The 12,061-nt window shown below is 41.2% G+C and overlaps 1 protein-coding gene across 1 annotated transcript in view; it reads left to right on the top strand.

Annotated features, from left to right (window-relative positions):
* Positions 1 to 12,061, top strand: part of RFTN1 (raftlin, lipid raft linker 1) — a gene marked incomplete at its 5' end in the record, with an annotated part of 55,418 nt that overhangs the window by 35,814 nt on the left and 7,543 nt on the right. The window contains one exon of the mRNA XM_010180636.1: positions 3,830 to 3,945. Within this exon, the coding sequence (XP_010178938.1) occupies positions 3,830 to 3,945 (116 nt within the window). The remainder of the gene's footprint in view (positions 1 to 3,829; positions 3,946 to 12,061) is intronic.

The following is a 12,061-nucleotide window of genomic DNA, read 5'->3' as shown; positions in this document are numbered from 1 at the left end:
GCTGCAAGAGCCAGTAGATAAAAGACAGTGATTATCCTCCTCAACTGGGAGGATAATTAGATTGCATCCAGACCACATACTGCGTCCAGTTTTGGGCCCTCCTCCAAAGGGAGCAAGGAAGATGTTGACAAACTGGAGCTAGTTTAGCAGAGGGCCAACAAGACAGTCAGTAGCTGTGAAGAAAGACAGAAGGAGCTGGGGTGGTTCAGCCTGGGGAAGGGACAGCTTGGAGAACCTAACAGTGCCTGGCGGTGCCTATAACGAGACTATCGCAAAGATGGATCCAAGCTCTTGACTGAGGTGTGTGGTAGAAGGATGAGAAAAAATGTCTATAAATTGAAACAAGAGAGGTCCTGGTTGGATATAAAGAAAAACTTTTTTATCATGGAAACAGACACGCTCTGGAAGAGACTGCCCAGGAAGTTATGCAGACTCCCATCTGTGGAAATTTTGAAGATGCAACTAGAAAAAGCCGTGAGCAACCTGTTCTGTGCTTGCACTGAACCTGCTTTGAGCAGGAGAAAGGACTGGGGACCTCCTGAGGTCCTTATCCACCTGCATTATCCTGTGATTCTGTGAAACTGGGTCCTGAATGGAATAATGCTTATTTCTTTCCATCAATTGTAAAGAGAGCCTTGGGTGATTAACTCATCTGTAGATCTCAATATCATAACTATCTACTGTTCGGTTACATGCATCTCACCCAGTGGGCCAGCTCTAGAACATGTGACTGTAGACTTCAGTTGCTGAAGACTCTAGAGCATCTGTAATAAAGGTATTGCAGGGAGACTCAGTGCATCTGTCCATCTCCTTGCCCTTACACACATCTGTGTAACAGTATCCCTGAAAATCCTGCTGATTCTGATGCCATAGCATGGTTTATGAGTGCCTTTTCTCCAAAATATGACCCCATTAGCTCTCTTTGTGCTGCTTTCTTCTTTCTTCCAATTATTCTCAGCATCCCAAATGCTTCACATGTGAAGGAATTAGTAATACAATTATTCTTTCATTTACCTCCCCCTTTCATCTGGAAGAGGAGTAGATGAGCTGTGAAAGGGAAGATGTACAGCCAAGGTGTGAGAATTGGCAGATGTGCATTCATGCTGTGAAAGTTTAAATGTTGTGGCACAATAGGTAGAGAGGAGACTTGGTTATGGTTAAGGGGGAGAACCTTAAGCATCATCAACAGTTTTCTCCTACAGAGTTACAAAGCATCACTCTGCCAAGTAGACAACAGTATGCAGCAGCAGTCTCTCCCTCATCATTTTTCCCCTTCCACTTTTCTCATTTTCCATAGGTTTCTTTCATGGCCAAAAAATTAATGGATCTTAGGATTAACTGGATGTAGCATTCAACAGCAATCATTGTACATCCAATGAGGAAGCGCAGTCAAGTTTATCTGCCGCCTGTAGGGTCTCATGAGCTCAGCTATTAGTTTTTAAAACATTACATATGTGCCATAATGTTCACATATGTGGAAGCTGTGAACTGCACGAGTGGAATGCGCAGCAGAGTGAAACATAAAGGATGATTTACGAGCGAGTGTAAACACACACACGCTGACTGTGTTTTGATCGCTTATTAATTAGCTGGCAAACGCGTGGGGCGAGCTCAGGCTGCAGTTGTGCCAACAGCGCGACACTGAATTTCGTTAAGAGAATTCATGACACAGGAGCAGTCCGTCAGTGCTGTACAAGGCTTCCTGGCAAGACCTGGGTGTTTGGGTCTAGTAGTGATCTGTGGGTTTCTGCTTTCAGCCTTAGGTGCTGTCTTGTCATCCCCACTTTGGAAAATTAAAGGGTTATTTATACATTATGAATCCTTAAATAGGTTTGCGTATGGGTTTGGGTGTTGGAATGTGATATATTGCACAGAAGTCAAGTTGGTTCCCGCTTTGAAATGCAGGATCTAACAAAGTGCCATTTCTCAATGAAATTGATAATTAAATCTTCTACCCATTTGTATGTGGCAAGCTTGTTCTCCCTATGTTTTCTAATCTGTAACCCAGCTACTTAGTGGTCTGGCCTGGTCACTTGGATGAGAAATCTGTCTGGATGACAGGAGTTACTGCTTTGTAGTCCAGCTCATCCTCCTTGGAGCAACGTGTAACACTGGCTTGCTGTAGTGCTGAGGAGTCGTCGTATCTTTATTCTAAACAGCGTTACAGGAAACCTGCCTGGGGAGACTGTCAGTGAGAAAGTACACAGTGTATTTTTCTACTTCTTTGAGTCTCCCAACAGAATCCTCAGGAGAGTCCCTAGTAAGTGGTTTACAACTTTTTTTCCTTCAAAACGGAACTAAAAAAAATATGCTGTATTAGTTTAGACACAAGTATTTACATCTGCTCACTTACAACTTAAACTTGATTGAAACTGCACAAGAGAAAGCAGTGGATTGTGCAAATAGAAGCAGGAGGGTGTGCAAATGCTTGACACTTACAGCAGCAGCCTTGCTACAGTTTGTTTGTAGGTGTAAGCCTCCAACGGTAGGAGTCTGGTTTGAGCTTGGGCTTGAGTTTGGTGGGCTTTGTCCACAACAAATTTATTATTTCCAGATAATAAATTGAATTTAGTTTGTATAATGACATCAGAAGATTTTGACTGAGATTGTGTCTGCAAGAGGTAAGAAGCCTCTTAATCCTCTTCACTGCCTCCTTTGTGAAAATTGGTTCTGAGTTTGATACATGTTTTTCCTTGGAAGCAGCAGTGCCTTCCTGCTGGCATTGCTTGACCTCCTAACATCCACCAGGGAAAGCAGGAGGACCTGATGAAAAAGCTAAGCAGGCTTATCCCAAAGAGTCTCCTGTCAGTTCAGGTACCTTTGGTTTGGGATGTGTGGCTGCATTTCAAAACCATGTATCATACCAGTGCAAGGAACATAGTTTTCCTAAAAATGTAAAGAAACTACCATGCAAAATACAACAGTTGAGGAGGGGATGGGCAAGGTCTTTATAATCAGTCATACAGGGTAAATGTATTATTTAAACTAGAAAGGCTGAAAAACACACTTTCTGACAACTTGAGAGGAGTTTTCTGTGTTCATAAAGAGAACAGGACTGCTTATTTACAGTTTTTCTAAATATAATTCTATTGCTTCATAATTTTGCTTATTTTAGCTCAGGTAAGTGGTTTTTTTTAAGTTGTTCTGATTGTGTTCTGTCATGGAGCTGACAAAACTTGAGTTCTTGTGTATGAGAGTGATTACTGGTTATGGAGCATACGGCTAAGTTGAAGGAAGAAGTGCTGCTCAAGTAACTTTATTAGTATGTGTTGTCTGAATAAGAGGCTGAACGTGCTGGGAATGCAAATGCAAATAGAGAGTCACTAAACCAGATGGTCAAAATGCCTTCATAAATTTATTAAATAGTTATGAATATATCTTTACTTTCACACTGTTCAGATATGCCAGATCATCCTTAGTCCATGCAGATCATTGTAACTTGAATGACTGATCCATATGTAGGGTTCTGACTTGTGTGAATGAATGGGTATAGTCATTAATATCAGTGTACCTTCAAAAACCCTCGAAAAGTTGACATAATACATGGTCTTTAGCCCTCAAAGTGTGTGTGTAGCTTAAAGAAGGTGAGCAGTATTGCTGAACTCAGGACTGAATTTTATAGGACAGCTGTGTCTTTTGAGGAAAAACTCTAGACTAAGAGTAGACAGTGAGGTTTGCTATTAGAGAGTAGGACTGCACAAAAAAACCTGCTAGAGATATTAGTCTCACTCATTTACTGGAGCTGAACTATCACAGGAAGGCCCATGCACATTTTTATTAACATCCTTGGAATAATTTGTTACTAATAAATAACCCTGTGTTTTCACAGAGTCTCTACATGGGACAATGGATGGAGTATTTCTCTTTGAAGATGTTGCTGTGGAAGACAGTAAAACCATGCCGGGCTATGACGCAATTGTTGTAGAGCAGTGGACTGTCCTGAAGGTATGTGTGCAGTTTCTCTTCTTTGATTTTTTCGTACAAACACTTAAAGCCTGTCAGACAGAGTCTCACGTTACTGATCTGTGCTTCAGCAGTACCAGACAGGCAGCACCGGGAATGCAACATAACAGTAATGTCAGTTAACCACACTCTAGGTTTGTACGATGTGCTTTTGATTTTGATAATCTCTGTGCTTTACTGGGGGAGAAGGCAGGTAGGAAATGTGAGTGATGGCAAGCCACGAACCTTAGGGCTATCTGTCCCAAAAATACAGATATCTGCTAGATTAGCTGTAAAGAGGATCTCCATTGGTTGTCAGGGCAACTTGATCACACAAGTCACTGTAGCATCGCACTTCTAAAGGCGGTGGCCCTTTAGGTAGGCTTAGCTGCAGTAGGAGTGCACAGGTAACTGCAATGGCTCTGTCTGAGCTCCTTCATACGCTGAAAGTACTGTATATTCTGGATAGGTCCCTATAAACAAGCCACTTGCATCATTAGATTGCCTCTTTGCTGATCCAAGTGCACACTCAGATGAGTAGAAATTCAAATTTCAAAGATCAGTACTGATCTTCCACAGCAAATTTCATACATAGCTAGGTGTTTGAAAAGCTGGGCTTAAAATTCTGTGCGACTTGAAGCAAAAAGATCATGGGTAAAAGAAGATACCGTTGTGTAACTCTTGGAAGTTTTGTTGTTGTTGTTTTATTTGATTACTCTGGTTTTCCAGAAGTAGTTGTTATGTATCTATAAAAGCAATGCCTGATCTTTTCACTTGGAGTATATTGTAAATTGTGCAAAATCCTGAAACAGACAAGCAAGGCACACACGTTCCAAAAGGATGGATTAAGGGAAAACGGGACAGATGCTAGACTAAATGTGTAAAATTCCAGGAGACTGGGATTAAGAGTTTGGTTATTACATGATTACTTTGTAGTGTAGCAAGAAATGGCCATACAATAATTGCTAGTATCTTCTTGAAGAGCACTGTAATGTGTTAATGGCAGTTTTTCTTGTGCTAATGCTCATCTGAACAAACAATTCCTGTATTACATTTAACGTTGTTCCAGTTACTACAAGCTTGACTGTGCATTCTTGTTCATTTTTAGGGTCAAATTGTGGTGTTGCCACTCACCACAAGGTTTTGGGATAATGACAGATGGTTCCACGAGTGCATTAGGTCAGTGCTGATCAAGAAGGCAAATGTTAAGAAGCTTTAACGTTAACCATATGTTAAAAACTGTTAGGAAAGGGTAGAGGGTGAAACAGCAAGCATATACTGCTATGTACTGCTGTAGTGGTTCGACAGCCCCTTGTTTCAGAAGATTATGTTAGCACTGTAAATGTTCAGAGAAGAGCAGTGAGGATGCTCAATGATACAGTCAGCTTCCATATTACCATTTACGTGGTGCATCCTTTCAGCCTGGAAAAGAGAAGAGCTGTAGGGAGTGGCGTAGGTAGAGGTTTTCTGAATCATGGGAGGTGTGTAAATAGGGATTGACTGTTTGCCATCTCTTCCAGTGTAAGAACTAAGGTTGTTAAATGGCCCTAGTCAGGGCTAGGTGCAAAACAAATGAAAAAGAGATAATTCAGGTCATTCTTTATGCAGCAGCAGCAGATCTGTGGAACTCCTTTCTGGACAATGCTGCAGCTTCAAGAAGTTAGAAGGGTTCAGGTGGAAGCGATGTTGGTTTTTTACCTTATCTATCTCTAAGTTTATACAAGCATTTTAATTCAGATCAGGAGTGCATTTTTTAGTGAGTATCTTCTAGCAGGACCCCTTGGAAGTATTAGAGCCCTGGTAGGTGGAGTATCATCTGCCTCTAAGTCTAGCAGTTTCAATCTGTAGACGCATCTGGTCCACAGATTAAGGAATGAACCTCCCAGTGCCATCTGGTGTGTCAAGAGATGCTGTACACCATGTCTGTGTGAGGGCTAACATGGAGGATCTCATGTTCCAGATAGGAGATTTGGTATGTGTGATTTCAGAAACTGACTGATAGCATATACACAGCTTGTCAGTAAAATCAGATTATTCTCTGCTGTAATTTAAAATTTGGATGCTGAGTGTTTGTTCTTCTGAGAACAAGTGCCCCTCTTTTGGGGATATTATGAACGTCCTACCCACCAACCTGAAAGTGGAAGAATATGGAGAAGAAAAGGCCTGCTGAAGGAAGGAGGTGGAGGCATTGGGGAACTTTTGTGAAGGTCTTACCCATTTAAAGGAAGAGCAGAGCTGACCACCTCTGTTTTCTTCTCCTGACATTTAAATAACTTCCTGGATATTTTATGCCTCATGCTTTCTGAGACATAATAGGCATAGGTAGGTAAAGTCATGAAATGAATGGAAGGCAGACTGGAAGTTGGGGGATCTGTAGGCACTTGCCCAGTGTTGTACCCAGAAGACCAAGCCATCTCTCTGTTAAACCCTGTCAGAATTCACCTTTATTTACCATAAACGTGGAATAATGCCGTGGCAGAAGAAGGGACTGTAAAATGAGGGATGTAGAGGGAAGGAGACAGAGCTCAGTAGTGACAGAAGATGTCCAAAAGTCAGTAAAGACTTTGTTTCTATTATGAGCACTTCAAAGTGTAATTATCACAGAGATAATTATAGAGCAGTGGAATGACTCATTAATGTAGACTTTCTTATTTTTTTTATATAGGTTCAGCTCTGATCTAGATTAACCTTTTCCATTTGTCATTTTCATTTGTACCAAGGCAGTGGAAGAAGCATTGATAGGCAGCATGACATAAATGTGTATAATGGATCCTTATTTAAAATTTGTATCAGATTTGATTATCTGGATGAGCTATGGACTTATTCAGATGCAGTCTGAACTGAATGTAAATTTATTGTGCTGCATCCCAATTAAGAAGAAGGAACAAACAAAAGAATCCCAGCCATGAGAGAAGAAAGCTCTTTTAAAAAGGAAGACATGTAGCATGTATTTATGCTCTTACTAATAAAAAGGAACCTTTCTAAATGAAAAGGTGAAGTTCTGCTGTTTAACCATAAAGGCAAAAGAGAGGGGTTGGCACACCTCTAGCAGGGAAAGTGCTGCCTTTGTAATTGCTAGGGCTAATAGAGAAAACAAGCTGAACAGTGTGATGCACTCAGTGTGTGTGTAAAATGTCAGTTTGCAGAGGATGTAAAGCTCGCAGCTGTCACAGTATGTGGTCCCGCCAAGCAGCCGACAGGATGTAATAGCTCTGAGTAATTTAACTCTTTCTTCTCAAAGCAGAGCTGTGGCATCCTCTGCAAATGACCACAGGACTTCTAATGGTAAAACGCTGCTCTCCTCCCTATCACTTTAACTCTAAAAATGTCAAGGCGCATTATTTCCACCACAGTCTCTGAGGTCTGGCACCAAAACTTGTTGGATGGTTTTAATTCTGCTTGTGTAGGCAAATGTGGGTAGACAGTTCTGATTAATCAGAGCCTGCATGATTTCCCTCTCCCCAACTCTAATCTGTCACCTTCTCTTCCCCATTACTCATGACAAAATAGCTCATACTGTCTTTAAAGTTGAGTGCTGTAATGTTTATTTTACATTTCTGCATTGTTCTGCTTTTGAGGCCCTGTTCATTCTGAAAATACTGTCCTTAATTTACAGGTATTTTCTCATTGAAAATCTTCAGCTGGCGTTTCATCACTTTTTTTTTTATTTTCTGCTATATCATGTTTTTGGTGTACTGACATGAATTAAAGTCTCAAATAGATCATGGTGTTGCCATTTCCCTGGCAGAACTGAATGGGGTCAGTGTCTGCTGCAGACATGGTAAACCTTTTAAAGTGCCACATACCAAAAGATTTAAAAAATTATCTCTGCTGAGCCTAGGTTGCAAGTTGCCTTGATGTAAGCCTTGAAACAAATTCCCTGGAAATGAGGATTTGATTTGTCTGTAAATCCGATTTAGGTTGTATGTCAGTTAAGCTGTGTTCTACTATCTCCAGCCATGGGAGAAAGCCATGACCAGGTCAGCAAAGGAGCTGATGGCAGTGGGCACGAAATGCAGTTGTGCGCATGACCCTTTACCACCCAAAGGACGTACACGTTGTCTGGGTGTAATATTTCACCATTTTGACCGTTTTTGCTTTTCAAGAAAAGCTGAACAAAAACCTGCAGGAGCCTGTTATCTTCAACAAGTTCTTGGTTCTTTTATGTGAGATACAAAAGCAGCATATGTATGTATATATTTGTCTACTGAAGTCAGCAGACATATGCTCTATAAAGGATTTAAATGCACAGGCTAATCTTTCTTTTTGTTGATAAATTTAGTAATAAAATCTAGCAATATAGTTTTGGAAGTTTCTTGGTACTTGCGGTATTGAATGTCTAACAAAATGAACGCTTCTTCCACATAGGTAAAGGGCCCTTGAACTAAACAGGCAAAAAAGCAAATTATTTAAAACAGCCTGAATTTAAAAAATCACTTCCTATCTGTCACGGTTTGCTTAGGTTTGTGACAAGATCAGAGGTAAGAATTAGTTCTCCGCTCACCCATAAAATCTTTCAGGAAAAAAATCGAAACTTTCCACTAAAGAACATGCTGAGAAGAAACATTTCAGTCCTGTCTTAAAGAACCGCACTTTTCCCCAGCAGGTCACCTTTAGCCATGCAACAGTGCCCTGGCTAATGTACCTCTTTGACCCTGTGCTGCTGCCGGGCAGGTTTGGGAGGAGCCTCCGCATTTTGAAGCACATGGGGAGCAGGTGCTGGGACCCCATAAATGGCATAAGCATCCCGTGTCTGTGCTTCAGCTGCATTTCTCGTGTGGAAATAGATTATTAGTTCCATGATGGTGGAGTGGCGCACAAAGCCTTTTTGCAAAAGCCAGATCTTGTTTGAGAACAAATGATAACTGAAGGAAATGACACTGGGGAAGCTGTATGAAGATGATTGAGCTGTGTGTGATGAGACACTCTGGAGTACTCGAGTTCTCAGATAGTGTTTTTCTATGTTGTTTTTTGTTTGGATTTTTCTTCCAAAAAAGGTTGATGGACAAACATAAAAGTCAGTGATCACCTAAAGATACAGAGCACAAGTGTTGCAGGTATTGGGGAGACTAAAAATGGGAGAGTTATTTAAGAAAATCTATGGATACGTTGCTAGGCCACGTATATTTCATGTGCTCCATGGCCAGTTATGTGGAGTTGTCCTATCGTGTGTGTGTTGCCTGTGCAATGTAAGTTTAACATATTTCATAAGGTGCCTCTGTGCTTCCTTTCTGGAGAACCCTCCCTGTCGACACATTGACCTTGTGCAGCTTTTGCTACCTATCCTGTGCTTCTAGAAATGCAAAATCGTGTTGCTGCACAAATGTGCTTCTCTGTTACGAGTGCAGGCAACATCAGGAGCACTCAGACGGTTTTGGTAGTTTCTACATATGCAAGAAAGTAGGATTTGCATCCGCACAAGTCACTGAGAGAAGTGGGCTTTGTGGGCACAGGAGGGTTTGTTGTTGTTTCTTGTCTTACCCTAGATGTGGAGTCAGATATGAATGCTACTCAGCAGCCTGTGTGTGTGTTGAAATCGGGACTGGTTACATCTATATTTCAGAAAAACGGTCTTAACAGGATGTTACTTCATATAGTGTTACGGCCTTATTATATTCTCAAATATATTTCACAGTACATGAATTCACATATATTAAGTAATCATACATAAGTCTAAATTACATATGCCCAGAATAGTGAGACAAAGGCCTGTCTGTGGATTTATTTATTATTTTTATCTATTAACTCTCCACTAAGGTCCCAATTTAGTAGTTAGTCGGTGTTGGTCAGTGACCCATCAGCTGCCAAAAGCTACTGATGGTTTCTAAGGGTGTAGAAGCCACCCCACGTCCCTTTGCTGTACAGCTGATGGACGAATAGCGAGCGTCTGCTAGCAAGGTGCTGTTGGTGTATTAAACACTGAGATTTAGGAGCAGCTCGATACTAGAGGAGCACACCCAGCTTTTCTTGCTGAGACAGTTGTGAAACTTCTCTTTTGCTTCCAATAAGTGTTTTTAATGGATCGATAATGCTACATTGTTTGCAGAAATTACCTTTTGGAAGAAGTATGAAAAGGAAAAAGGGAAATAACTCACAAATTTAGAGCTTGGATTTAGTCTCCTTGTTGGCGGTGTTAGCACAAGCATAAAACATTTGCAGCATCGCTTACTGGGTCATTCTCGCACAGCCCATATAATCAATTTATCTCATTTTATTTTCCCTCTTTTCCACTAAGGTGCAGGTCCTGCCTTTGCTGTTCCCTCATCCTCCCCTTGGTGCCCTAGGAGGAAGCGCTGGCTTTGGCAGCAGTGGGGACTGGTTACCAGCCCTGGCTGGGGGTGCACGTTACCCCCTCATGGGCTCTCCCCGTGATTTTTTTTTGGAAGGAGCTGGGTTTGAATGCGCTGCCTGTTCCCCCGCCAAGCAGTAGGTTGCACTTTGAAAGCAACTCCTGTTTTTTACTTCCCATTCTCTTTGCCATCTGTCTGTAGATCTTAGTACGCGGTCTGTCAGGATTTGCTGATAAAGGTTTTATTAAGATTTATTTAACGGCATTTTCAATCTTCCACTTTTTAATCCATGTTGGAAAAAATATTAAATTGTGACAATCCGTAGCTGTCTTCTAAGTAAATCACATTCACTTAGCCCAGGAAAGAACGATTTCTAAAGAACTTTCTGTCTCACAAGAGCTTAGTAGTTGTCGTGTTTATTATCTTGCTGTGGTTAAAATTGCCGCAGTAGGGGGTAAAAAGAAAAGAAAAATTGTTAATGCAGTTGTTTGTGTGGCTTGCCCTAGATATTATCGTTATCATTTTTTTAATCTTTTTTTTCTTTTTCTAATGAGCAGAACAACTGTGAAAGGAGAAAATGCTGAAAACAAACAGTGCAACTAAAATAAAATGAATTCTTTTCATGTGATGCAAGTCAAGGGAAAAACCGAGCTCAATACGCTCTGGCTTCTTGACACTCAAGGTGTGATCAGAGATTACTTATCATCCACAGGAGAGTGGGAAGCAAGTTAATTAAAATTTTTCCACCCTTTCACTGAATGAAATGTCTCCCAGTTTGAGACGCATTATTTGAACACTTCTTTTTTCAGCAGAGCTCTGGCACATACTTTCTACTTCTGCTGGTGTTCAAATCCAATATTTGCTAGGTAGAGCATTGCAATTTTGTCTTATGAAACTATACATTTGAAATTTTATTGCCCTTGTCTCAAATAATAGAAGATAAAATAATTTTAATTATTGCATAAATATAAAATGAATACAAGATGACTCTTTTCCTCTGCACCCGTCCTCCAGCGTATCGTTTGGTTTTTTTGCTTTGGAAAGCATTTAATATGACACCAATTAAAGGTCTGCATAACTGTGACTCCTGCTGGCACACAAATTCCAGTTGTGGGATAGGATTACAGCCGTGATTCAGGAGGGGGAGGGAGAAGTCATTTCTTGTGGTCTTCAAGAAATCTTCAATTATCTGTATTTGCAAGTAAGGAGCTTGAAACGTGCATGAATTACACCAGTTTATTCAGGAGCGACTCTTTCTTGTCTATCATCTTCAAATGCAGCCAGTTATTAGTGGGAGTTTATTCCCCCAGGGAAGAGGTGCAGTGTCTGACTCCAGCAAAGCGCCATGCAGCGTCGGTGGGAGGTTGTTGAAGGAGCATGTGAGGGCTGTGCATCTCTGCATCGTGTGTACCCTTCCTTCCCCCAAACAGCCTGACATGCAGACTTGTGCCATCAGGTACCAGCACATAGGAAAAATCAGAGGTCACCTTTTTGTTACAGTTGTACAGCACACTTTCAACAGAGCTTTCTACATTTCCAGACTTTTTTTTTAATTTTCTTTAGGCTTAATTGACTTTAATCTTAAATTTAATTTCTGATAACTTCCAAGTTTTCAATGTGCTTTACCTGCTCTTTTCCCTTCTCCCCACTGGGATTGGGAAATACAGCATCATCTGCTGCAGATGATGCTTAGTCCTGACAGGTCAGACAGGTCCAAAGCCAGCCATGGCTCGCCACTCAGAGCCTGCAGGGACAGCACGCTGTGGCAGGAGTGACGGTGCGTCCCTGAAATAATTTGGCTTCTGCAGCAGCCAAATGAGCTCTGCGTG

Source organism: Mesitornis unicolor, unplaced genomic scaffold, assembly GCF_000695765.1.
Source record: "Mesitornis unicolor isolate BGI_N332 unplaced genomic scaffold, ASM69576v1 scaffold31913, whole genome shotgun sequence".
Classification (NCBI taxonomy): domain Eukaryota; kingdom Metazoa; phylum Chordata; class Aves; order Mesitornithiformes; family Mesitornithidae; genus Mesitornis; species Mesitornis unicolor.
The sequence above is the reverse complement of the archived record's forward strand: the minus strand, read 5'-3'. Positions and strand labels throughout refer to the sequence as shown.